The sequence below is a fragment of the Condylura cristata genome, unplaced genomic scaffold, assembly GCF_000260355.1.
Source record: "Condylura cristata isolate star-nosed mole 26May11 unplaced genomic scaffold, ConCri1.0 scaffold00004, whole genome shotgun sequence".
In the NCBI taxonomy this organism is placed as follows: Eukaryota; Metazoa; Chordata; class Mammalia; order Eulipotyphla; family Talpidae; genus Condylura; species Condylura cristata.
In genome coordinates this window covers 42,133,169-42,158,842 of record NW_004567105.1, presented here as the reverse complement: position 1 = coordinate 42,158,842, position 25,674 = coordinate 42,133,169, and the positions used below count along the sequence as shown (strand labels likewise).

Sequence of the window (25,674 nt, the reverse complement as noted above, 5' to 3'; positions counted from 1 at the left end):
AACAGCACTTGCAATTGAACTGCAAGTGAAACAAAGAATTACTGGCACCCATCACCACCTGGCTTGAGTTCCAAGCACTGTGTAGCACAGAAATTCAATTCCTTAAGGTTCTGTACTCAATGGTTCCCTCTATAGAACATTCTCAAACAGACAAAGTAGAATGAAGAACTGGTGGTCACTGGTGCCTGAGATGAGGGGTCTTCCTGGTGATGGAAATGTCCCGCATCGACTTCTGTTTCCAGGAGTGCTGGTGTGACTTTCACTGCACCAGACTTGAAATGTTGCAGTTGAGGAAATTGGGTAGAGGGCACAGGGGCTGTGGCACTGTTTCTGCAACTGGTAACAGCCCCTGACTCTTGAATAGATCACCAAGGGAATGAGCATTACTTTACTTAATGGAACTTCTGAGAGGCCTCCCGAAACTGGCTCTGTACCTTGGGTACCAGCTCTTCTCTCTGAAATGCTCTCCCCAATTCTTTCACCTTGCCTGGGCTAGCTCAGTATCTCCTTCAGAAGGTCATTTCTGGATGCCCCTCCCACACACACCAAAAAATGACATACCCCAACCACACCACTGGAGTCCAAATGCCAGTGTTCTCAGCACTGCTGTACAATGGCTCCTCTCCCCAGGCGTGTGGGAAAGCCCAGCAGGGAAAACAGGAGAGTGGATTGCTGTGGGCTGGGCCCGAGGCAGGTGGCCTTCTGTTCCTCAGCTCTACCCCATCACCCATTCTCTCCTCCATGCTGCTGGAGGCGGCACTCCCTCCCCTGGGTCTGTTCTGCCAGCACAGGTCAGGTGAGGTTAGGAGGGTGAGAAGCCTGCTTCTTCCCAGTGTCTGGTACCCCAGCAGTGAAGGGTTCCCACACTGGCAACATGATGCTATGTCAAGGTGTGGTGACAGGAAGGGTCTCTCCTGAGCCTGCAGCATCAGCCCAGTGGGCTCTTTTTCTACCCCAGAGCCAGTGCTTGGCAAGTGCCCAGTCCTTCTGCCACCCACCAGCACATATCCTCAGGAGCCCTCCAATTCCTCTAAGCCCATGCTTGGGAGCTCATGCTGGGACCACGATGGATTAGTAACCACACCACAATGAGGACATGAGGCCATGCACTCAACTGGCCTCCCTAGGACTTCATGCCCTGAATTCAAGGATTCACAGTGCTGAGCTGATCACAGGCCCTAAGTGACACGCTAGCCAGAGGCGAACAAGTGTATATGAGGTATCCTTGTGGGTGGCAGAAAGTAGGGCAGATGGTCAGATGTGCAGCTGGAGTGCCCAGGGCAGTCAGGATGAAGGCTGTTTTCTGTCCAGAGAGCCAGCCCTTCTTCGCAGGCTCCATCTCCACGACTAGCAGGTTCTGCTGACACAGGGAAGGTATGCACTGAGAGGAAATGTGGGCAGTGACTTCCCAGCTGCTGAAGCAGAGATAGGAGGTGGGTCGACAAAGCCTAGGAACACCTCCTGGTGTTGAAAACCAAAATTAAAGATTTATTACCCACAAGGAGGCCATCTGCTATTGCAGCTGCACCCCACCTTGGCCAAAGTCCTGCACTTAGGGCTTGTCCTCTAGTGTGCTACCTTGTGCCACCCTGCTCCCACCCTGTCCCCACAGCTAGGCCTCCAGGAACACGATCCACGCTTTGGGACAGGTCACTTGGCCAGCTCCTCGGCCACTGCTTTGCGCATCTTGTCCTTGAGGTAGGCACTTTTCTGCCACTCAGACTTGAGTTCCAGCCACTCATAGAAGGGCACCTGGGGGAAGGTGTTAAGAGATAGGTCAGGAAGGAGGGGGGCCTGGTCTGCCTGTTCTGTACACCACACTCTGGCCCCCAAATCCTAAAGGAGCCGATGGAGCAGTAGAGTGAGTGAGACCTGTGAGTGAGAGAGACCTGGCTCCATCAGTACTCAGGTGGGATGGGCCCGAGTCAACCGCTCAGGGTTCACAACTACACGGGCCACAAGGATGGCTTTTGAGTTTATAAAAGTTTACAAAAAAACCACCCAAAGAAGCAACTATCACTAAACTCTTACGTGACCCATAAAGGTTGTATTCTCTGGGTGCTTATGGGCAGTGTGTGGTCTCTGGAAGAGAAGAGCATGAAGGTCATCTCCTAGTTGAGAGCCCAGAGAGCTTTACACTAGCCTGGCCTCACTCCTGCCCTGAGTGGATGGGGGCTTCTTCCTGAACAGTCACATCTACACAGCAGGTACTTACATCAACCACCAGGAAGCCAGCAGCCCGCACATGGCGCCGGGCCAACACAAAGCGTCCCAGCAGGTCTTTGCTTCGGCTGTTGAAGTTGGGGAACTCCCACCTCAGGAAGGCCAGTCTGGTGGGGAAGACAGGGGGCGCTATGGGTGCTGACATCTGGCCCTTAGAGAAATACTGAGAAGAGCCAAGTGTGCCTATGCCCAAGATCTGTGTGCCACCTACCTTTTAGCCCCAGGGGGCAGTGGCTGGCTCCCGGAGGGCTGGGTGAGATGAGGGGCCACAAAGTCCCTCAGGGGCAGGAACTGGCCATCTCTATCCAGCAGCACTTCAGCATCTGGAGAGGGGCATGGGACGGGAAATGCTCAGGGAGGATTATCCTGGGGAACAGCTGGGTGAAAGCTCAAGGGCCTGTTGAGCGCCCCAGCCTTTTCTGTTGCAGCTGCAGGTAGACATGGCTCTGTGGGAATCTGGGCCAACCCTTAGTCTGGAGGGGGCTGGATCAGAACAGCTCACCGAGGGGATCACTGAAGTCCTGAGAGGTCTCAGGCTTAAACAGGCCTTATGTCAACACTTTGGGAGAAAATAGGGGGATTCCTCACCCAGAACCCAGCCATATTGCGTGGCCACCATGAAGTTGCCCAGGTCAGCATTCCCCAGAAGCCCGTTCAGTGTCTCTTGCAGCTCCTTTTGAAACGGGGTCGCCTTCTTATCAAGGGCTGAGGGCCTGGGCACCAAGGCTGAGGCTGGCAGAAGGGGGCCTGTGTACTCGGGGAGCTCTAGTCGGGCAGTGGCATTGATGTGGAGCAACTTCTGCAAGGTGCTCTGTTCCTTTGGGGACTTGTCACCTAGAGGAGGAAAAAGAAGGAAAGCTTAGGTCACAAAATGGAGGAATAAGGGTGGCACGGGGGAAAGGGAGTAGCACCCCAACCATAAGCCCCTCTGGATAAGGAACAGGTTTGCGGTCACCTGAGGGGAGTGTATGGAGAAGGACCACGTGCTGGATGAGACCTAGATCGACCGATTCTCCCTGCTCTGACAGGGCCGATGTCACAGACACAACATAGATGGGCAATGTACTTGTCTTCACTCAGCAGAGGTAAGTCGCACCCAAGGCTCACCTAGAAACTGGGTGTGAAGTTCAGGGCGCAGCACAGCCTGCAGTTCTGCATCCTGCACCTGCTGCAGCACACACAGGGCCCACACCAGGTCCACCTGCAGGGCTGGGTCCAGGTGTGCTAGCTCTGATCCCAGCTTCTCATGTACCTGAGGAGAAAGTGGGCTCTGCTCAGTGGCTGCAGATCTCCCCAAGCACAACAGTGGGGGAGCAAGCTCAGAGGCACTTTAGGGCAGGCTTCTGGCAACTTTAGATGTAAGGTACCACAAAACTTCCTCATCCCCTAGGGTTAGTCTGAGCAGCAAGACCACTCAGCTGAGCTTTCCCACGGCTCCTCTCACTGGCAGGGGACAAAGGAAGACGCTCTGCTGGCTCTGAGAGGAAGCTGACTCAATAAAATAAGCTGGTTGGCACCCTGTCAGGGGCCATAGGCAAGCCTGGCCCACAGATGCAGGTGCACTCAGCATCGTGGCCCGCATACCACTTGGCCCTATCAGCAGGTCTGAGGTAGACCATGGAGGTTAAGGACGGTACCGGGAAAGTAGACCAGGGGCCCCCACTCCTGACTGCATCATGAGGGAGTGGTCCTGAGCAGCCTGGATACTGGCTATGGCTGGCTCATCCTCTACCACTGCCTGCGAGCCCCCACACCAGAACTTGTCCATTTCTGCCTAGTCCCGAGGACCAAATATCAACATAATGGGGGGGATGAGAGCACAAAGACCATACCAGGCTGAAGAACTGATCCTCTTGCTCTGGATGGAAGTTCAGACGGGCAAAAGCCAGAAGCATGTTGCACAGGTATGGCAGGGAGACGTCCTGGGCTCTGTTCAGTACGTGCTGGGTTGGCCAGGTAAGGCAAAAGGCAGGATGAGAGGAGCCTGGTGGCCAGGACAAACCCCCCAACCCCCACCAGGCCCAGCAGCCCCAGGAACATAGGGTGATTTACCAGATCCCAGCCTCTTAGCAATTACTCAAGGATGGGGACCTCAGGAACCTCACTCCTGGCAGCTTTAGGAATACTCTGTAACCAGTAACTCAGGTTTGGCTAGTCTCAAATGCCTCTGGCCTTGGGCAATGTCTTCCCTCACAACCCTTTGGGAAGGAGTTCTGAGGGGACCCTTGAATTCACCATCCATGCTGCTCCCTGCTGAAGCCTCTGAGAATGGAAACTCCTCTCAACCACATTTCCTTTCACTACTGAGCAATATCACTTCTTCACAAAATAAGCTAAAGAGCAAGAAACAGCTATTTGGCACCTGGACAGTATTTTTCAGGCCAGTAATTGCTTCCCTGATGAAATGACTAGGTAGCAAGTACAGGGACCATGCCTTAGGTATACACCCTGAGTTTACCTGAGCAAGGGCCTCAAACAGAGGGAGGTTGAGCCACTTGAGGAAGGCAAAGGACTTGGTACAGCGGGCCACCTCGCTGGACGTCATGCTAGATACATGAGGGAGCAGGTCAGCAGCCAGACGCTGGAACACCTGGGTCTGGTGGAAGTTGAGCTTGCCTTTGGGACAGAGCAGACCCCACGGTTTACCTGGTTAGGGCTGGCAGGCCGGTTGCCCACTGGGCCACTCCACCAAACTACCCCACTTCCCTGCCCTGGTGTCAAGCTCTAGCAGTTTGGTGTCTGTGACCAACTTTATCCCTGAGGTCCAAGAGAGATGATCAGGGCCCATGAGTCACAGTGTCACTGGCAGCCATCTGGGTTGGTGCCTGCCACGGGTAAGCCAAGCATCTAATTTGACGAAGCCAAGTGTCTTCATCCCCTCTGTTCCCCTAAGGGCTCACCATAGACATAGGCCAGGTCCAGGAGAACTCCTTTAGTTAGGGTGAAGGGCTTCTGGACCAGGTGGTAAGAGACAGCCCGCAGCAGGGGCACCGACCGCCGGTTCTGAGCCGCCAGAGTCAACAGCACCTTCCGTAGCTCATCAGGCCCAAACTGCTCCACCAGCTCCAGACACTGTCAACCACAGCCGGCAGGGGTCAGCTTGTTGGCCTGAGGGCCAGGGGTCCCATGCAGTGCAGCCCCTGCGAGACAGCAACTACACCTGAGCTTCCTAGACCCAGGCCCCATCTATGCAGGGCCTGTCTCACTCCCATCCAAGGACACCCTGTTTGCAGCCAAACGTATCCCAGGATCAAGGGCAGTCACCATGAGCTGTGTGGGCTGTGGCAGACATCTGGACCATTCTCTACTATGATACAAATAGGGGCTGAATTTGACTGTGGGGCCAAGGGTTTGGGGGACAGGGACATGACCTCCCTTGAAGTGCTAGTCAGCCATCTTGGCTGGCTCAGGCTGTGCCCATCTCTTGCTGCTTAGTGCTCCCATCCCACCCAAGGTGATGCCTCAGATTCTGGACAGAAAAACTTCCAGAAAAACACCCCTTTCCCAGAGGTCTTTACCCAAGAAATAAGCCCAGAGCTGGTTTGGGGAAGGGTGGGGACGAGGAGGAGAAAAAGGCAGGAAGCCTCTTCTCAGCTACCTTGTCCTCTAAGCGGTTCATCAGTGATTCCGAGAGGTGTCCTGCTTTCATCATGATGGATACCAGCATGCGACTGTCTTCGATTTCTGCCCAACGTCTCTCCAAGTGCACAAGCAGCTCAGTCAGCAACTCCTGGGAAGGCTGCTCCTGCATGTAGGTGATGCTGGATTCAGCCAGGAAGGCCAGGTGCTTGTACTTAAGCCTGCGCATGCGCCAGCGAACCTCTTGCTCCACAGACCGAAGTTCCTTTGAGGTTGCGGGAAGCTCCAGCGTATAGAGGCTCCGAAGCAGTTTCACAAGGGTTCCATGCCAGACTGTGGTTATCTGGGTGGGAAGGACACAGGCAAATTTATATCTGTGTTACTGAGAGGGCTGAGGGTCTAAGCTGGAAGCGGCCTTCCCAGTCAGCATTATTTTAAGGCAGGCACTTCTAACTGGTTACATCAGGCTATTCCTCCTGGCCACTGTCTGGCCTGGCTCTCCAATCACCAAAAAAAACAAAACAAAACAAAAAAACTACTTTTGCTGCAGTTAGCCACGTTGTCTATTATCACTGTGAGCAAGAACTCTGAGTGATAAGAGAAAGTCACCAAGTTTCCCTAACACAAATTTGAGTGATGCAGTGGATTAAATGGAGTTCTGCATGGTGGAGAAAACTGACTTTTGCTCTCATCTGTGCTCATGCCAGCTGCAAGCAACACTGTCAAGTCCAGACTAAGTCAGAGTGAGGGGGCCTCCCCGGTGGCACAGAGGTTAGTGTCACTGCTATCAAGCTATCACCAGATACTGTGGCATGAACTTGATCTCCGTCCAGGGAGCTGACCCACATGGCGCAGCAGAAGCTCTTCTGTCTCACCCGCTGCTCCTCTCAGCAGTGTATATCAGTAGAGCTGTCTGTTCTGCTCTCCACTGCTTCTGGTGAAGCCTCTCACTCCCTCCCCAATACTTGTGCATAAATAAATAAAAAGAAATCTTAAAAATATAAAGTGAGAGTGACTCCCTGGCAAATGTGATCCTAATAATCAGTTAGGATATTTAGGGTCCATTCTGCCAATGAACTCATCACTGTCACTTGCAAGGACAATTATAATTTTTAGCTATTAAAAACAGTGACTTCCTCATAGCAGGAGTATAAAGGACCAGGGGAGAAAATAATAGTAATAATGAACAACTATATACCAGAGACATTTTATGGGGATGGAACGGGGAATGGGATCAAAAATAGTGAGGGAGGGGAAGTGCACTGGACTATGGTGATGGCCCACAGGCGATTTGGTGATGGGAAGCCCATGGGGATTACAACTAAGATGGAAAAAGGCACAAAATGATGTAAAAATAAACTATTATTAAAAACAAAAACAAAAAACCACAGTGACTTCATTTTTTGGAAACGCTGTTGGGTCTGCGAGGATATGCGGGGGAGGGGCAGTGTCACAGATCAGGATTATACGGCAAGGGGGAAGCACCCAATTAACTGAGAAAAGTCCCACACTTTCATGTCTAGCTGTTTGTCTATAAGGAAGGACGATTCACCTAACACGGCTGGAGTGAGAAAGCATATGAGAATACTTTGACATCTACAAAATGAGAAAAAAATCACCAGATGTTGAGGGACTCCTAAGCATATGTTAGGATCCCTGTTCTATACCTGGAAAGAGAATGGCTATTTTGGATACCTATATCTTTGCTGTTTTCCATTTGTTAACTCATCAGAGAATACTCAAGAACCCACCTGACTGTTAGCAAGATGGAGAAGTTGCTGAAAGCGGGGATCCTGTGTGAGCAATACTTTGTCCTGTGATTTCTCAGATAGTAGGCGAGAGATCTGGATGAGCATGAGGGCTGCATGGTTCTGATGCAGGCAGTGACCACCACCTAGGAGCTTCAGTACCTCTTCTGGTTGTGTGGCCTTTTCTATAAGGTGGTCTACCTCTTGGCGCTCTGGGTAGGGAGTAAACACTTGTTCCTTCTCCACAAGCTCAGACAAGGGACGTGGTATATGGGAACTGGGTGAGGTAGCTGAGGAAGTCAGAGTCCGATGGGCTACCCCAGCAAGTCTTAGTCGGCCAGCTGCAGACACAGCAGGGGCTAGACGTGTGGCTTCTCTCAGGAGGCATGTGCATTGCTTTACCAGGCGAGCTGCCATGCTGACCCTGGACAACAGCAAGGCAAGACTCCTAAGTAGTGATTCCAAAGCCCTGAAAAGAAGAGAGAACCAGGTTGGTGTTTGTAGTTCCTGACTCACAAAGGACAAGTGAAACTGAATCATAGGTACAATCTCAATAAATCAGCCCCATTTTCAGACTGCCCACATTCATGGGCTTTTTGGGAGGCAAAATCTCATTGGATTTTAGTTTCAGTTCAGAATGTAACCAAATATCAAAATTCAGAAGCATTACAGCTTGGTTTGGAGGGGTTTGAATTCAGCTTTTATTTCAAAATCAGCTAGAATGGTTCAACCACTCAAGATTCCTGGGGCGTCTCTCCAATATGTGAATGTAAAACTCTGCAAGTAAGGTTCCAACAGCATTTATTAAAGAGTTAAAAATACCCAGGATTAAGAATGACTGGTTTACAGAGATAATGGGAAAGGATATTTAAAATCATACAGCCCCTGGAAAGTTCTGGTCATATAATAGCTTTAGTGGATGTATCCCAATACTTTTAGTAATGTATCTAGCTTTCCAAAACCAAGCTAGATTACATCAACAAGTTAAAAAAAAGAAAAAGAAAATTGCACTGGCAACACCAATCATGAGTTGGCCCAGAGTCATCTACTCAGTTCTATCTCTGTATCTGGGCAACATCTCATGTTTTCATTACATCTTCATAGTGCTGGGCTGATGCCTCTTCCTAGCCCCTCAACCAAGGGGCCCAGAAAAACATTACCTTCTTCATCCGTCGGTTACTAATGCCAGTGATTATGACAATGCTTTAAATAATTTTTTTTGCCAATGACAATGCTTTAAATAATTTATCTGCCCAGTCTTGTTCACCAGGATGATTCTATGACCAGGGCAAGGTACATAATAGGGACACGATAAAATGCTAACCTGAGACTCTCTCCTGCCAATGTGAGATTACTTTTTACTAAAACTTGGTGTATACGCAGCATGTTTTTGCTTTTTTTACAAACAGATTACCCCAGCTGTAAAAAGCTTAATGTAGTGAGGCGCAGGAAGAAGGAATACTGGCCCAAGGTCAACATACAACATTCAGAGCGCAGGTAACCCGGAAACACCTGAAACGCTTCCGACTGAAGGCAACCCTAGAGCTAGGAGAGAAACTGAGGTTCAGAAAACCCAAATGAATTTGGACAGATACCAACCCGGAAGCTCGAACCTCGGTGCACGAAAGCCACTCACTAAAGATGCGGAGTCAGTGGGAGGCTCGCTGGCCACACATGCCCCCTCCCAAGACTGCGGAAGAGGCAGACGCAGGTACGAATCGCGCCTAATCGGGACACGGGCCCTCTGCCCAGTCTGCCCGTCTGTCCCCCAAGTTCGGGCGCGTACTCTAGGTCACCCCTCGCAGCCACGCCCTCTTCCCTCAAGACCCACACATAACAGTTACTCCTTCTCCCTGCCCCGAGACCAACGCACCGCCGGCGCCGCCGCTGACCTCCATGTACCCAAGTCTGTCCTCGGTCCACGAGGCGCGGCGCGCTAGTTACGTCACCTGAGGCGCCGCCGGGAGCGTGACTCGCGATTCACCGTTAATCCGGAAGTCGCTGTTGAAGTCCACTTCCGATGGGAAGCCATCTTTGTTGAGGGCACATGGTCGTCTACCTCTTTCCAACTGAATACCATCTTTGTTGAGGGTATATACTACCTGATGGGAAAATTGAACTAGAAACGGGATGGGCAACATGGGGAGAAAAAGAAAGGAAAAGGAATCCAAAACTGGAGAAGTCCTGAAGACTTGGTTTCCCTACAGACAATGCCCAGGTCCTTAAACAGAGTACGGGAGAAGCCCTTTGTTTTGTGCCCAACGTCATCACCCTCCCATAGTCTTTGGAGGTGCTGTGGTGTAGATTGCCCACGTTGGGCTGTGTGAGGTTTGAGCCAGGAGCTGTGGGCTGTTCTCTTTATGGGAAGCTGCTAAATGCCCACTCAGAAGCTGAGGACTACAGGTTTTTTGGCTTAATTTTTTTTCTTGTAGTCCTCATAGTTCTTCCACCACTGTGGCTGGCACCTGTGACCATCTCCGTAGTCCCTTGAGCTATTCACTCCCCTGGCTTGACCCCTCTCCCTACTCCTCCCCTGCTGTATGCCTCAGATTTACTTGCAAATTTTGTCTTTTTCCTGATCCTTTGTTCGTTTTCCCTATATTCTCCCTATGAGACCATCTAATATTCTTTTTCCTTCTGACTTATTTCACTTAGCATAATCCCTTCTGGCTCCATCCATGCTACCACAGATGGTACGAGTTTATCTTTTTTTGATCTCTGAGTAATACTCTATTGCATATGTACACCACATCTTGATCCAGTCATCTGTTTTGGGGGCACTGAGGTTGTTTCTATATCTTAGCTATTGTAAACAGTGCTGTAGTAAACATAGGAGTACAGGTTTTCCTTCAAATTCGTGTTTTGTGTCCTTTGGGTATATTTCCAGGGGTGGAATAGCTGGATCATATGGTAGATCCATTTTTAGCATTTTGAGGATCCCCCACACAGCTATCCATAGCAGCTGGATCAGTATGCACTCCCACTAGCAGTGTAAGAGCAACATTTGTTGTTGCCAGTTTTAAATTCATAAATTTAAAACTTTATGCTTGACTGCAATCAAGCCAAGATGACATCAGAGGTGATTCCTTGCAATGCCCCTTGGAGGTTAATCTGTTGATTATATAGACCTACACTGTAATTTGGGACAAAACTGGAATACCTCCTATATATCAAAGACCAGCACAGACTACACAGAGAAGACACTAGATAGATTCATGTTTCATTAAAAATGAGGTGGGTAGAGAGAGATATGCTTGGAGGCTGTGCTCAGGGCTGGGATAACTGTTAATGCAAACTGCTGATGCTCAGCTAGTTCTGGAGAAAGGAGAACTGAATGGTTTAGAGGCACATACCTTTGACTGGGGGGAAATAGTGTGTGGAAGAGCTGGGATCCTCCCAGCAGTCTGGGTCTCCAGTAAAAAGAACAAGGCCAGTGCAACAAGTTGCACCACCCCCAGCCCCCTACCTCTCAAAACAAGTACCTCATGAAATTCACTGATAATATAGACTGCAGCATCTTAGTTCTGGAACTCCAAAGAAGAGACGTATTGCTAATGCCACAAACATGATCCAGCTATGCCAACTATACATTTGCTCCAGTGGTCAGACCCCTCATGTTCTCTTACCCACCCCCTAACTCAGCACCTGAAAGATCAAATCTCTGTATCTGTTAAATTGGGAAAGGACAAAAATCTAAAATCAGATAAAACCATAGTACCACCTGCTGGAAAAAAGAAGTAATGTAGTTATCCAAGCTACTGCTATAGATATTTAAAAAATACAGAAATCTAAAACAGCAAAATGTGTAGACAAAACAAAAAAAAAACAAAAAAAGAAACCAAGACCTGAAGGTATAACAGTGTGGTCCCCAGGAAAAGGGGAAGTTCCAGGTTCCCTGCCCCACTCAAAAGAAGGTTGGAGCTGAGGAGAGAAGAGAAGCATCTGGAGAGGAGACTGAGGAGGAAGGAAGCAGGATGGAAAGCCAGAAAGAGACCTGAGGGAGGCACAGGGAGCAGAGAGACATGTGAAGAAACTGTGCTTGCTTCTTCTTGGTCCTGGATTGGTTGAAACAGATTTGTGTGAGAGACCCATGTGTGTGGAGGAGGTTAACTATGGCCGCATTTATCTTGATTTTGATTTTGCTCTTTTCCTATTAGACTTGTTTGGCCATTTCTGACCCTTTTTCATGGGTTTCTGCTGGAAGGTGCTTTACACTTGTGGTGGGCTTTCATGGCTTGCTTTGGGTAGACTTGGTAGACTTTTACCACGAGGGGATAACTTTGGGTATTTGATTTAGAAACTATATTCTTTGTCTTTTCTGTATTGCACACTAATTGTATTAAAATTCCTTTCTGTCAAATGTCTTCTATGTTTTGTCTTGATGCAGTGGGTGGCAGAACCTATTTAGAGCAGGCAGGTTTGGGGTTCAGCCGTGTCCCTCTCTCCCTGCCCTATAATAAAGGGAGTATATCTTCACAAGGAAAGAACAGCTTTCTAAAAGCTAAGCAAAAAGACCTGGAAAATCTCATCTTCTATCAGATACAGAGTTCAAAATGCCAGCACAGAGAAATTCAAAGAACCAGAAGGAAGCACAAAATAGCAAGTCAAAGTGATATTAGTGAACCCAGAAAAGCTAATCAAAGATACAGTAAAATTCAGAAAAATATATGAATGACATGTGACAAAAGATTAATGAACAGAAAATAGAAATGAAGTTTTAAAACTTTTGTGTAAATAAAAATATAACATATAAAAACATCAGTAGAGGTGATAAAAATTCAGGAGAGAGAGTTATAGACTCAAAATAGACAAAACTGAGGATTAAATAAGCGACCTTCAAGATAATAATACACACAGTACCAAGATGGAAGAAGAAAGACAAATACAAAGGAAAACAGTTGTGAAACATTTTGAGAACTACCAGGTTCTATTAAGCATGGCAACATAAGGATACTGAATGTTCCAGAAGAAGGAAAGAGAGAGAAAAAGGAACAGAGAAATTATTCAAAGAAATAATAGAGGAAAACTTTCTTAAGCTACAGAAAGATCCAAATATATAAGTTCATGAAGCTATAAGGACAATGGATTATCTTAATGTAATGACATCTATACAAAGACACCCATACAAAGGGACATCAAACTATTAACAAGTTTGAAAACAGACACCTGTAGCAACACAATAGTACTAGCAGACTTCACACTCCATTTTCATCATGGGAGAGCTTAATCAGACAGAAAGTCAACAAAGCAGCAATAACCTTAAGTGAGGAATTAGACCATATGGACTTAATAGGCATTTGTAGAGCACTCCATCCCCCAAAACTGAGTAGACATTCTTTTCAAAAGCATGTGGCACTTCCTCCAGAACAGACCACATGCTGGGTCTTAAGAAGAGTGTCAATAATTTCATGAAGATTGAAGACAGAGCAAGTATATTCTTTCGTCACAATGATATTAAACTAAAATCAACCACAAAAATAAAGTGGGGGTAAACCTCTTATATTTGGAGACTGAACAACATACTACTGAATGACTATTGGGCTAGCGAGGAAATCAAGGAAGAAATTAAACAAATACCTAGAGACAGACAAACATGAAGGTATAAGCTTCCACAATCTAGCCAATGTAGCAAAAGTAGTACATATGTTGTAATATAAGCCAATATCAAAAAAACAAGAAAGAGCTAAAAATATAATCTGATCCTACACCATAGGAGCTAGAAAAGGAAGAAACAAAACCAAAAGCAAATAGAAGGAAAGAAACAATAGAAATTAGAGCGAAAGTTAGTGAAATGAGAATTTAAAGACTTTCCAAATGATTAATAAAACCAAAAGTTGATTCTTTTTTTTTTTTTAAAGATTTATTTATTCATACAGAACTGGGGTACAGGCCAGAGATGCAGAGGGTGAGAGGATTCACCAGGGACAGAGCGGGGAGCAGAACAGGCAGATCAACAAAGTACACTGCTGAGGGGAGCAGCGGGCAGACAGGAGAGGTCTGCCACGCCATGTGGTCTCCTCCTGGGCAGGCGGGGACCGAACTCATGCAGAAGTGCCTTAAGCTTCTTAGTGCAGTGCTTTAACCCGCTGTGCCACCAGGAAGGGTCCAAAAGTTGATTCTTAGAAAAAAATATACAAAACCAACAAACCGCTACCCAGGCTCACAAAGAAAAAAGGGAGAAAATGCTAATAAATAGAATCAGAAACAAAAGAAAAGTGCTCTCTGTGAGGCTGGCTTCCATTTCTCTGGAGAATGTCAGGTTGGGCTGACCTGGCTGTGAAAAGGTGTGACTTATCTTTTCTCAGAGGGACTGCTGTGATGAACACTGATTCAGTGCTTATTCCATAAAGCCTGTTTTTCTTCCTCATTATTTCTATGGAGAGGTTTTCTGAGTTAGCAGATTTTATTGTAAGATATATTTTCCAACCCTGGCTGCAGCCTGGTGGAATTCTGTGGGCAGCTATGCTACCTGGTGGGCTCTTCTGTCCTCTCTGCTCTCCGGTCTCCTGTGGTACTGAGGGGTCCCCAAGGTCAGATGTGGACACAGGCTCTGTAGAAAGATGGTGCCTTTCAGGACCTTGGGCTAGTATTCTAGGGGTTCCTCAGTGTGAGATGCTTGTCTGCACCCAAGTGTATTTCCAAGTCATTCTCCTCACAGGATTTCAGTTTTCTATGAGGTAGAAGGAGCATGACAGTGAGGGCTCAGATGTCTATCTTCAAGTTTGTGTCAACCTGGAAACCTCCTGTTGTCTGCCTGGTGGCAGCAGCCACTGCTGGCAGCAAGACACCTGGGACCTGAGTGTGGAACCAAGGTTTGTCCTCTAAGCCACCGCTCCACAGAATGTGTTTTGGTGAGGCACTCTCCAGGTCAGCTGAGTTCCAACCCTGGTGCCCCAACTCCTAGCATTGTATCTCTGGTGGACATGGCCAGTCCCCAGACCTTAGGGACCTCACCCAGCCTCTGGTGCCAGGTGCCTCCTAGACCATCTGGGAACTGCTTAAAGTACAGAGTTCGGCCCACTCAGACTTACTGAGTTGGAGTTTGCACGCTGACAAGATTTTTGACAGATTCAAGTGCACCTTAAAATCTGGAAGCCCTTCAATTGTAGCCAGTGACTTTGACTTGGTAAAGAGCTAGTGGAAAAAATGTGCAGCTCCCATCTCAGCTCTCTGGTTCAGGGATTTTCCCCAAGTGAAGCTGCTGCTTGAGTGAGGATAACACCATCTGAAGGTAAAGGGCCTGGGCTGAGGTTTTAAAGCACCTGCATGGTTTAAATGTGCATGAGCAGAAGTTATGACAGAAAAGGTGCCACATGGACTGTAGGTAACAGAAACCAACTCTCGCAATGCGATATGATAAAGAACCATTGCCTCTGTCTATGCCGTGAGGTGACTTTTGGAGTGAGAAGTCTTCAGTAGCTCAGGATGCAGCTGTGACCAGAGGTGCCAACTATGTGAGTTGAGGGCTGGAGTTCATCACAAAGGCCAGCGTCTTGATCACAACACCTTTGTGATGGAGTCCTTATAAACCTCTTACACCAGTGCTCTGGGGAACTTTCTGGTCGATGAAAATCAACGTGCAGGAGGATGGCACACTCTGACCCAGACCCATGGGGACAGGGGTTCCTGTGTCCTCCTTCCCTCACTTAGTGCTCTGCTCCCTTGTGTCTCTTTGTTTGCTGGTCTCTATTTGGCTATTCCTGGTTTGTGAGCTTTTTTTTTTTTTTAAAGATTTCAGATTTTATTTATTTATTTTTTGCATAGAAGAGCTGAGATACAGGCCAGTGGCACAGGGGTGGTGATAGGATTGACCAGAGACAAAGTGGGGAACAGAGCAGGAGGGTTTACTGAAATACACTGCAGAGAGGAGCAGTGGGAGTGACAAGAGAGGTCTGCTGAGCCCTGTGGGTCAGCTCCCGGGCTGGGGATCGAACTCAGGCCTTCACAGTTGTCTGTAGTGGTGATAGTGCCAAAACTTAACCCCTAAGCCACCAGGGAGACCCTTGTGAACTTTTTCACTGAGCATAGTGCTTCCAATGACTTTGGTGGGTCACTCCAGTGGATTATTAAACTGTGGGGTTATGGGAACCGTTGAATCTGTTACCAAGTGAGTAAGAAGTGCAGGTGGCCCTGGGACCTGTGACTGGTTTCTGCTGTGGTGGCCTGTGAGACTGAGAATTTGACCTATGGGGTCAGCTCTGATTCCAGTAGTAGCCTCTGAAATGAGTTGGAGGATACCTACTGAGGTGGGGTGCACATACTTTGCTGGAGGTTCTAGACAATTCTGCCTAGAATGCTGTCAGTACTTAAATTCCTTGTAATTGCCTGTGCCCTCAGCACACCCTCAAACTGGTTGAGGCCACATGAACTGTGGACAGAGGTCTTGGCCACCTCTGAACCCAAGCCTTCTCTGAGGGCTCCACTCCTGTTCCCATCTCTAGCAACACCTCTAATAGAGGTCACACCCTGACCATCTGTTTCCTCCCTGGTCTGCCTGGGGCTTCCTAGAGGTAAGGCCTGTATGTTTCATCCCCCACTGCAGGTTGCCAGAGCAAACAGACAGACAGAGAAACATGAAGCTGAGTGGGTTTTTATTAGCAGCAGGTAGGAGGCATCTTGCACTCGCTGGAACTGAGATGAAGGCTCTTGCTCAGCAGACTCAGGAGGTGGATCACTCCTGGCAACAGGGGCTTCTTGGAGGAGCCCCTTATTGGAGGGTGTCTTCTGCAGGGAATGGGGAGCTTTCAGAGTCTATACAGAGCCTGTCCATTGTGGGGCCAGGGAGGAGGGACACTGCGCACACGCACTTAGCCTGAAGGCAGGAAGGTCAGCAAGCCCTTCACACCTGCCTCCCCAACCGTCACCATCTCCCCCAGGCAGGCAGACTGGAAGGGCTGAAGGTGGCGTGGGCTGTTAGCTGGGAACCTAGGGCCTGCAGAGGCCTGCAGCTGGTGCTGTCACGTGCCTCCTGAGCCCCTGTGCTTGCCTGCATCACTCTGCCCTCTGGGTGCGGAAGCCACCTCCCCTGACCTCAGGGAGTCGTGGTGAGGAGAGTCCTGGGGGATGAATACCTGCAACGGGGTCCATACATTTCATGGCACACATGCTGAAACAGCACTTCTTGTTGTTCTTGCAGTGGTCATCCCTGGAGCACTCGTTGCTCTCCATGCATTGTGCTGGGCTCATTGTGGCCTGTACCCGGGGGCAGCGGCCAGCCTTTGGGGCAGGGGCTGAGGAAAGATGAGCCGGCCTGTCATCACTCACCAGCCTTCCAGGGGCCACTCTGCTGCTAGTCTCATGGCAGGGCCTTCTGCTGCACCGCCCCTTGGCCTGGAAGTCTCAGGAGTGAGGCTGGGAGCAGATGGCCGCATGCTGAGCTGCTCAGTGGGCCTTGCTGATGCTGGGAAGGGTGGGGAGCCTGGGTGGGTCCTGTGCCTATGAACTGGGCTCCCGGAAGGCTGTTTACAGGAATGCCGTTCACTAAGAGGGGTAGGGCATACTGACTCAGGGGGGACCCCGACAAGGTTGCTGCTTCCCTTTGCCCATAGGGTTTGGTGAAGGGTGCAAGGAGGACAGCATTACCCATGACAGGGACCACACAGGAGCGTCTGGAGGAACTGATGGGACAGCATTTGGTGCCTTGGGGACATTTTTCATCGCTGTTGCAGTTCTTGAGTCTGTCACAGTTCAAGCAGGATTCCTCAGAGCTGGTCTCGGAACTGGGGTCTGGGCACTCCACAACTTGCTCTGCACGTAGGACACAGGATGTACAGGTGGACAGAGGCCAGGTCAGACCCTACTTCTCCACATCCCCACCTCCCCTGAGGCCCTTTAGAGAAAAGCAAGGTGGGAAGAGTATAAGCACCATTGACCATTTGGCTCCTAGTGCCTTTAATCTACCATTTTTTCAAAGGAAAGAAATTCTCAGGCCTTCCCTGGTGGCACAAGGGGTTAAAGCGCAACACCATGAAGCTGTCTGCAGCTACTGCAGCACGAGTTCGATCTCTGGCCAGGGAGGTGACCTCTCCTGTCTTGCCCACTGCTCCCCTCAGCAGTGTATTTCAGTCAATCTGCCTGCTGTGCTCCCCACCGTCTCTGGTGAATCCTCTCTTCAGGCCCGTACCCAATTCTTGCATGCATAAATAAACAAATCTTTGAAAAAGGAAATCCCTGGCCCTCCCTGGTGGCACAGTGGGTTAAAGCACAGCACTGAGATGCTAAAGCTACTTCCGCATGAGTTCGATTCCCGCCTGCCCTGGAGGTGACCACATGACGCGGCAGACCTCTCCTGACCCGCCCGCTGCTCCCCTCAGCAGTGTACTTTGTCGATCTGCCTGTTCTGCTCCCCTCTCTGTCTCTGGTGAATCCTCTCACCCTCCGCATCTCTGGCCTGTACCCCAGTTCTGTATGAATACATAAATAAATCTTTAAAAAAAAAAAAAGGAAATACCCCCAGAAATGTGGCTTGGCTAACGAAATGTGGAAATTGGGGAGCAAGGCCACAGCCTCATGAAAGGACAGGTCCTTCTGTTCCCCCCAGCTGGCTTCCCAGTTACGGCTGATTCCAGGACAGCAGCCTTCATCCTCCCATTCTTGGCCTCTGGCTTAGGTGGGGGGGTCTCTGGCAAAGCTCTCTTGTTTTACTGTCAGTGCTCCCCGGTGAGCCTCCTTGGTGCAGCTCCTCCTGTCTTTGTCACTAGAGTATCAGGGGTGTGCCCGTGTTCCAGAGGTGTGCCCAGAGAAGCAGGGGGTCTGGGCGACTCATTCGAGGAGAGAGGATGAGGCCTACCTTGCAGGGAGAGGGCCGGGGCCAGGGCGAGGGCAGCTTCCAGGGCCAGCAGGGCCAGGAGCAGGCTGGCAAGATAGCGCATGGTGGCAGGTGGCAGGTGGTAGGTAGGTGGTAGATGGTGGCATGTGGCTGTGGGGTGCTTTTAAAGGAGGTGGTAGGAGGAGGAACACGGTGGGGTGGTGTGTGGGCTGGCATTGTCCCAACTGGGCTGAGACACTTCCGTTCTGGACAGGGTTCAGACTGGGCACCTGCTGTGTTCAGGTCATACTTCTAAGTTTTACTAAGTTCCTAATAAAGTAGATAGTTTTACCCCTAATTTCAAACTAACTCTTGTTTGTTATGAGACTTAAGAAAATTAAGGTGGAAGAAGGCAGAAACGGGGTCTGTCAGATAACACGACAATGTTTCCCACCATCTTGGAGGAGCCTTCCAGGACAGGGCAATTACGCGCCCCAATTTTGTGTGCAGTCCACAGTAAATGAAGGAGGAGGGTGCCTCTTGCCAGGGGATGACTTTGGAGCGCATTTAATTTCTCTTGCAGTGACTTTTTGTCTTTTGCTGAACTTACCACAAGAAGGGGCATTCTAGTGCTTACAGAATGTGCTTTTGTGCAGAGAATGTAGGTGCTGAGAAAGGGAGATGGCATCTGTGTCAGGGCTGTTTCTCTGTAGGGGGGACACTAGGAAATCTTCTTCTCAGAAGGACGGCTCCTGTGCCAAATGGGGGTGTATGTGTAGACTGGGCCATGTGACCCTCCGTCTGTGGTACAATTTCCTTGATCTTCCTGCCTTCAAGGCCTGGGCAGGAAAAGCATGTCTGGGTAACCATGTGCTTGCAGTTGGCCAGTGCCCCCAACAGGCCAGGTAGCATCCCTCTGCCTGGGCTGTGGCCTCCTGGCCTTGGTCACAGAGCCCCCTGTGTCCCCAGTGACTTGCTGGGGCCTTTGGCTTGTGCTGCACACATTTCCAAATGTTCCAGTTCTGAATAGTCTTCCACCATTGTAGGTGGTACAGGTAACCTTGACTCTTTCCTCCCTAGTGCCCCCATATCTCCTTGGCAGAGTTCTGAGAACTTATTCCAGGCATTTCTAGCCAGTGAAGGCTCTTGGGCAAGGGAGTCTGGAGAGTCCAGTGGAGACCTGACACCTCTTGGTGACCCTCCACATTAGCAATTCACAAAATGCTTTCCCTTCACTCTGTCAGCTCATATAGCCTGGCAAGGAGGTAGTGTAAAGTCTAGACTTGAGGGTCATTCACTGGCAGGCCCTGACAGCCTTTTTCCTGTTCTTTGTCCCTCTTGCCCACTATCCCACTATCTGGGGACTGTGTTTTCCTTGCTCAGATCCTGGGTTGGGACCACCATGCCAAAAATTCACTGCCAGGCCATGAACACATTCTGAGATGCTTGGCCTCCAAGCACAGAGGACTTGGCTCTCATCAACTTGCTGGTCAAGGCCACAAGCCTAGCCTGGCCTATCCCCTTCCCTACTGCTCTTCAGAGCTCCTTCTCTCCCTGGGCCTAGTAGGATGTCCCCAGGGCCAGCTTTGTGCTTTTTGAAGCACTTTGTTTAACCAGTGGGGAAAAATATGCTGGTAAAAATACCAGGCATAAAGATTTTCCTCTCTTCTGTGCCCTCTCTCAACATGTCAGTGCTTCTAAACGATGCCAATCCAAGTAGATAAAAGTTACTGCCATGTTATTAGTGTGACCATCACCATTCATTTCATATTGTGCAATGGCAGTTTGAATAACAATGAACTCAGTCACTTTCCTTTCATTCTTTTTCCTTTTCTTTTTAGATTCACCTCTTGTTTTGAGGAACCAGTTTCTCATAAGCAGTTTTGTTTTCCCTGACATGATGACCTGACTGGTTGCTTTTGCCAGACCAGACTCCCCTGCCTCTTGACTCAGGGGCAAAACCACTGTGGCCTGTGATGGGCCTGACCTGTGCTGGACATGCCTGCAGGCTTGGTTTGCCATCATGGCTGCTCATTTCTTTGTGTGAACTTTTATATTCATGATTATAGAATGTTGTGTTTCTATTTATTGTTAGCTTATTTTTTTTTTAAAAAAGATTTATTTATGCATACAGACCTGGGGGTACAGGTCAGAGGTACAGGGTGGGGGGGGAGGCTGGGTGGTGAGAAGATTTATTAGAGACAGAGCAGGGAGCAGAACAGGCAGATGGACAAAGCATGCTGCTGAAGGGAGCCGCAGGAGGGACAGGAGAGGTCTGCCACGCTACGTGGGTCACCTCCCGCCGATCAAACTCAAGCGGAAGTGGCTTTGGCTTCTTAGTGCTGTGCTTTAACCTGCTGTGCCACCAGGGAGGGCCCTATTGTTAGCTTATTTTTATTTTCTACTGAGACATAATTGACATGCCGTAAAATTTAGACTTTTAAAATGTACAATTCAGTGGTTGTGGGTAGAATTATATAAGTAACTACTTACTTACTTCTGGAACATTTTATAACCCCCCAAAGAAACCCTGTCCCTACCAGCATCCCTAAACTCCCTCCCCCACAGCAAATCGACTTTCTATAGTTTTGCCTATTTTGGACATTTGACACCGATGGAATCTTACGGCTTTTTGTTTTCCAGATTCATCCACAGTGTCTCGTGTGTCAGTGCTTGCTGCTTTCTTTGGTGGAGTACTAGTTCATGACGTGGCCGCGGTGCACATTGGTGTCCATTCATCTGTGACCGACATTTCTGGCCTTTGGCTGCTGTAAATTATGCCGCTGTATTTGCTACTTCGCATTGACACTTGCACATCCCTGCTCACACCCCCTTCTGGCCCAGGCCCCCCCCCCCCCCCCCGCCCCCTGTCAAGATGCTGAAAGCAAGCGCTGTGAGCGCCATCTCCCTGTTTCCTCCATGTCGTCATTTTCTAGGTAACTGGCTCCTACAGGGAAGAAGCTGGTAACAAAGGGCCAGGTGGGGTTCTGTGGGCCCTCTGGTTTCTTAGAAGGTTGCTACTTTCTTTCTGTATCTGAGATCTCTCTGGGAGCCAGGGCCTCTTTGGGAAGCAAGAATGCCATATGTTCATGGATGGGCAAGGGAGAGGCTGAGATGTGGTGGACACACATTTACACATCCTCTTTCACACAAAGGCTCCACTGTCTTTTTTTTTTATGCATACAAGAACTGGGGTACAGGCCAGAGGTGCGGCTGTGTGTGTGTGTGTGTGTGTGTGTGTGTGAGAGAGAGAGAGAGAGAGAGAGAGAGAGAGGATTAAGCAGAGACAGAGTGGGGAGCAGAACAGGTGGATCCACTGAAACACAGTGCTGAGGGGAGCAGCCTGCAAGATAGGAGGGTCTGCTGTGCCATATGTGGGTCAGCTCCCTGGCCAGGGATCAAACTTGAACTTGTGCTGCAGTGGCTGTGGACAGCTTCGTAGTGCTGCGCTTTAACCTGCTGTGCCACCAGGGAGGGCCCGGCTCCACTGTCTTAATAATCATTCACTTGATTACTTGAGTATGAACTTAGAAAACTGGGGTCATATATATATATATATATATGTGTGTGTGTGTGTGTGTGTGTATTCATATATATTCATATATATGTATATATAAATATATATACACACATGAAATTCTCCTGGGAGTTTGGGTGTCTGTCACCATCTCCTTTTAAAAAAGTTTTATTTATTTATATGTTGAAGAACTGGGGTGTAGACCAGAAGTGCCAGAGGATTCACCAGAAAAAGTGGGGAGCAGAAGAGGCAGATCTACTGAAACACTGCTGAGGTGAGCAGCAGGTGAGGCAGGAGAGGTGTGCTGTGTCCCATGTTGGTCACTCCCCCGGCAGGAGATCAAACTTGTGCTGCAGTGGCTTCGGCTAGCTTCACAGTGCTGACACTTAACCTCTTGTGCCACCAAGGAAGTGCCACTGAAGGTATTTTGTGACCAAGGCGAACACACTGGCTAACACTGAAGCTTTGCCTAAGGTTTCAGGGCTGAGGATTGAAGGCCCTGCGTAAGCCCATTGTGGAGTCTGGCCTGGGCATCAGGTTATGACCTCAAGTGACCTCAGGCAGTTTATTTCTTATCCTGTACCCTCAGTTCTGTAAAACAGAGGTGACAGCCACATCTCTTATGTACAGTACATGTAAGGATAGCTCTAGTTGATCAATACTGTGGGTACCTCAGGTCTAGAAAGTTTTCTTCAGATTTTAGTTGAGAATATTTAGAAGATAATTTTTAAATTTTCTAATGGGTTTCTCTGGTTGCACAAAGGATTAATGTAAGCACATCACTATGAAGCTATCTGCAGCTACTGAAGTACAAGTTCGATCCCCATCCAGGGAGGTGACCCACATGGCGCAGCAGACCTCTCCTGTTTTGCCCTCTGCTCCCCTCAGCAGTATATCTCAGTTGATCTGCCTTTTCTGATCCCCACTCTGTCTCTGGTGAGTCATCTCACCTCCGACATCTCTGGTCTACATCGACATTTTAAAAACTTGGCTAGTTCAGAAAAGCATAAACAAAATACAAGTCACACTCAGACCCAAATGCTAGGGATTTCTTGCTCAATATCGACTTACCTTCATCCGTTTTTCCTCTATGCAAAGAATATCACCTGTGTGTATATCACCCTATCCCTGCACAGATGTGGGGCGGAGAGAGAGAGAGCCCCCTTTTGCCTCCCTAGAATTGTCACCCAGCTGATGCTGTTAGTGTGGTGCAGTTATATAATATTCAGAGCAGTCCTTGTGCTGTGGGGGCATCTGGTGGGTGATTGTGGAACATGCCACTTCAGTGGCAGGCCACCACCATTTTCACTAGTGCTTCTAAGGGAAACTTAGACTTGGCAGCTATATAACTGAGACTTCGAGATCTCTGGCTTCGTGGAGACCTCCGCTAACTGCCTGGGGCTGAGGAAGCTGTGTCCAGAAAGGGACACGCCATGGGGGCTGGGGGAACGGGAGGGATGGGGAGTATGGTGGGATGAGGTGTTTGGGCAGTGCATACTGCCCTCACAGCCCCTTGGGCTAAATGGAGAAATCAGAAGTTTCCAGGAATGATGTTCCCCTAGGCCTGCCAGTCCCAAGTCAGGGACATGGGGTTCTTAGGCCCTGGGGGTGTTTGTTAACACTGCTTCTCTGTCTTCAGCCCATCTTCTTGAAGATTACAAGCCTTTGCACTCCAAGCAGCTTCCCTGTGCCAGATGGGGTGGAGACACTGAGGCCCTTTGTGACTAGCTGGAGCCTCAAGTGCACGGCGGGCCCCCATGTTCTGTGGCTCCACCCAGGTCAGTGTTTCCTCCTCACTCTCCAAGCTGACACCAGGTGGTGGTGGGGGGACACCATTTCACATACTTGCCTCTCTCTGTGGGGACTAGCACAGCCATTGGATGGGGTAGAGAGCTCAGTCTTCTCATTAGATGCCACAACACCTGTGTTAGGGCCCTGACCATGTCATGGGGATAATGACTCTCGAGTAGGATGTTCCATTCCTGTCATAGGTGTCAGGGCCCTAGGTGGGGGTCATGTCTTCAAGTCTCCTCATTGAGTTTTCAATATCTGTGGATTTTTCGTATCCTGTGTCACTGAGTCACATGCCTGCACATAGTAGCTCTCCCTCTAGCCTCTTGCCCTTTCTAGAAAGTTCTTTCCTTTCCCAAACCTCCCAAAGCTCTGGCAGGACCTCCTGATTAGGATCCTGGGCTTGAGGGTCCTAATCCAGGATCCTGGGCTTGAGGGTCCTAATCCTGGGCCTATGCATGGTCCACGGGGTTGATTGGATATCCATGGTGAAGGGTGAGCCACAGGCACTGTTGGGCAATACTGGAGACAGGAAAAAGCATGGCAGCTGGGGACCTATAGCATCTCCCCTGTTTAGTGTCCTCACTTGTCCATTGGTCTAAGCCTAGTTGCCTGACCTGGGACAGGGGTGAGTGGGATGAGGCACTCCAGTTCCAGATGGACTTTGATGCAGGCATCTCACCAGTGGATGAGTCTATGAGACTAGAGAGATTGGATACCTGAACCAGCCAGGCACAGAAAGATGGGGACTCCTGTGGAGTTCAATTTCCATGTCACTGAAGTGAGAGGAGACTGGTATAGAGCCCAGACTACAGAGAGCCATGGCCAGTGGTCAGGGCATGACCAGTAGCTTCAGAAGGACCTCTGTCGATTGGTGGGGACCTGGAGTGGAGAGAGGCAGGAGACACTGTGAGAGCCCACTGCCCATCCTAGTGATGGGAAGAGGACCTGGGAATAAGGGCTCAGGACTAGGCTTGTGGGTCTTCTGGAGCTGAAGGAGAATTCAGCTGCATAGTCAGAGAGGCAGAAGGCCAGGTTGTTGGGAGGGGTGACAGGGTGAAGGTGGAGGGCTGTCTCTGGTGTTTGCTTTAGCCCTTGAATCACAGCTGCTACCCTTACCCTTAAGAATCCTGCCTGGGGGTCTGTTCTAGCTTAGATCAAGACTTGGGTAGAGCATTAGCACTTAAAAGACTCATTGTGGAAGGGACTTTTCAACAATCCCACAGTGCCAGGGTCTTTCTCTTTGTCATTGGGGTCTTGCAGTCCAGGGAGGGGAGGTGCTTGCAGTAATAGGAGGTGAAGGAGCAGACCTGAGATAGGGCTACATTTGGATCCCCGGGGGCCACAGAAGTACTCTATAGTTTTGTTTTTTTTTTAATTATTACAAAAGTTTATTTTTACATCATTTTGCACATTTTTTTTTTTTTTTTAGTACTCTATAGTTTTTAAAAGAGGCCTTAGCCATTTCCCATGACTCCTGCCATGCAGGGCTAGGGGCTTCCAGGCCTGGGGTGGGAATGAGCCTTTGTGAAAGCCCCTTGGGTTTTCTTTCTTGTAGAGAATGAGCTGAAGGTGCTCTGCTCCAAGAAAACTGTTCGCTAATTTCCACATTACTCAACCCACATGGCAATCTTGCAGCCTAGTCACCTCCACTGACACCTGACAATGCTATTTTCGTTGTTAACATTGAAAGACTTGAGAAACTTTCCATTATTATCTAGCTTTTCGGCCCTCCCCAGTGGCACAGGGGGTTAAATTGCAACACTATGAAGCTCTCCATGGCCAGCAGAAGTTTGATCCCTGGCTGGGGAGGTAACCCACATGGCACAGCAGACCTCTCCTGGCCCACCCGCTGCTCCCATGGTCCGCTGCTCCCCTGGTCCACTGCTCCCTTGGTCCGCTGCTCCCCTCAGCAGTGTATTTCATTCTGGTTGTGCTCCCTACTGTCTCTGTGAATCCTATCACCTCCACACCTCTGGCCTGTACTCCAGATCTTGCATGCAAAAATAAATACATCTTAAAAAAAAAACACTTTCTTCATTTAGATTAGGATTTCTTTATTTTTTTTT

At 49.2% G+C, this 25,674-nt stretch overlaps 1 protein-coding gene across 3 annotated transcripts; it reads right to left on the bottom strand.

Moving 5' to 3' along the window:
- Window positions 1–1,405: 1,405 nt before the first annotated feature.
- TBRG4 (transforming growth factor beta regulator 4) lies at window positions 1,406–9,468 on the bottom strand. Of its 3 annotated transcripts, none has more exons than XM_012720668.1 (11): window positions 9,424–9,468; window positions 7,554–8,019; window positions 5,822–6,145; window positions 5,124–5,295; window positions 4,682–4,839; window positions 4,056–4,166; window positions 3,331–3,475; window positions 2,812–3,057; window positions 2,435–2,546; window positions 2,216–2,330; window positions 1,406–1,752 (listed from the first exon to the last, which is right to left on the bottom strand). In XM_012720668.1, exons 2-11 carry the CDS (start codon window positions 7,965–7,967, stop codon window positions 1,651–1,653), a joined length of 1,899 nt encoding a protein of 632 aa, XP_012576122.1. In that variant the 5' UTR covers window positions 7,968–8,019; window positions 9,424–9,468; the 3' UTR covers window positions 1,406–1,650. The 3 variants fall into 3 exon arrangements, with proteins under 3 accessions (XP_012576122.1, XP_012576123.1, XP_012576121.1); XM_012720669.1 differs by having other exon boundaries at window positions 9,443–9,468; XM_012720667.1 differs by having other exon boundaries at window positions 1,407–1,752; window positions 9,150–9,467.
- Window positions 9,469–25,674: the final 16,206 nt, after the last annotated feature.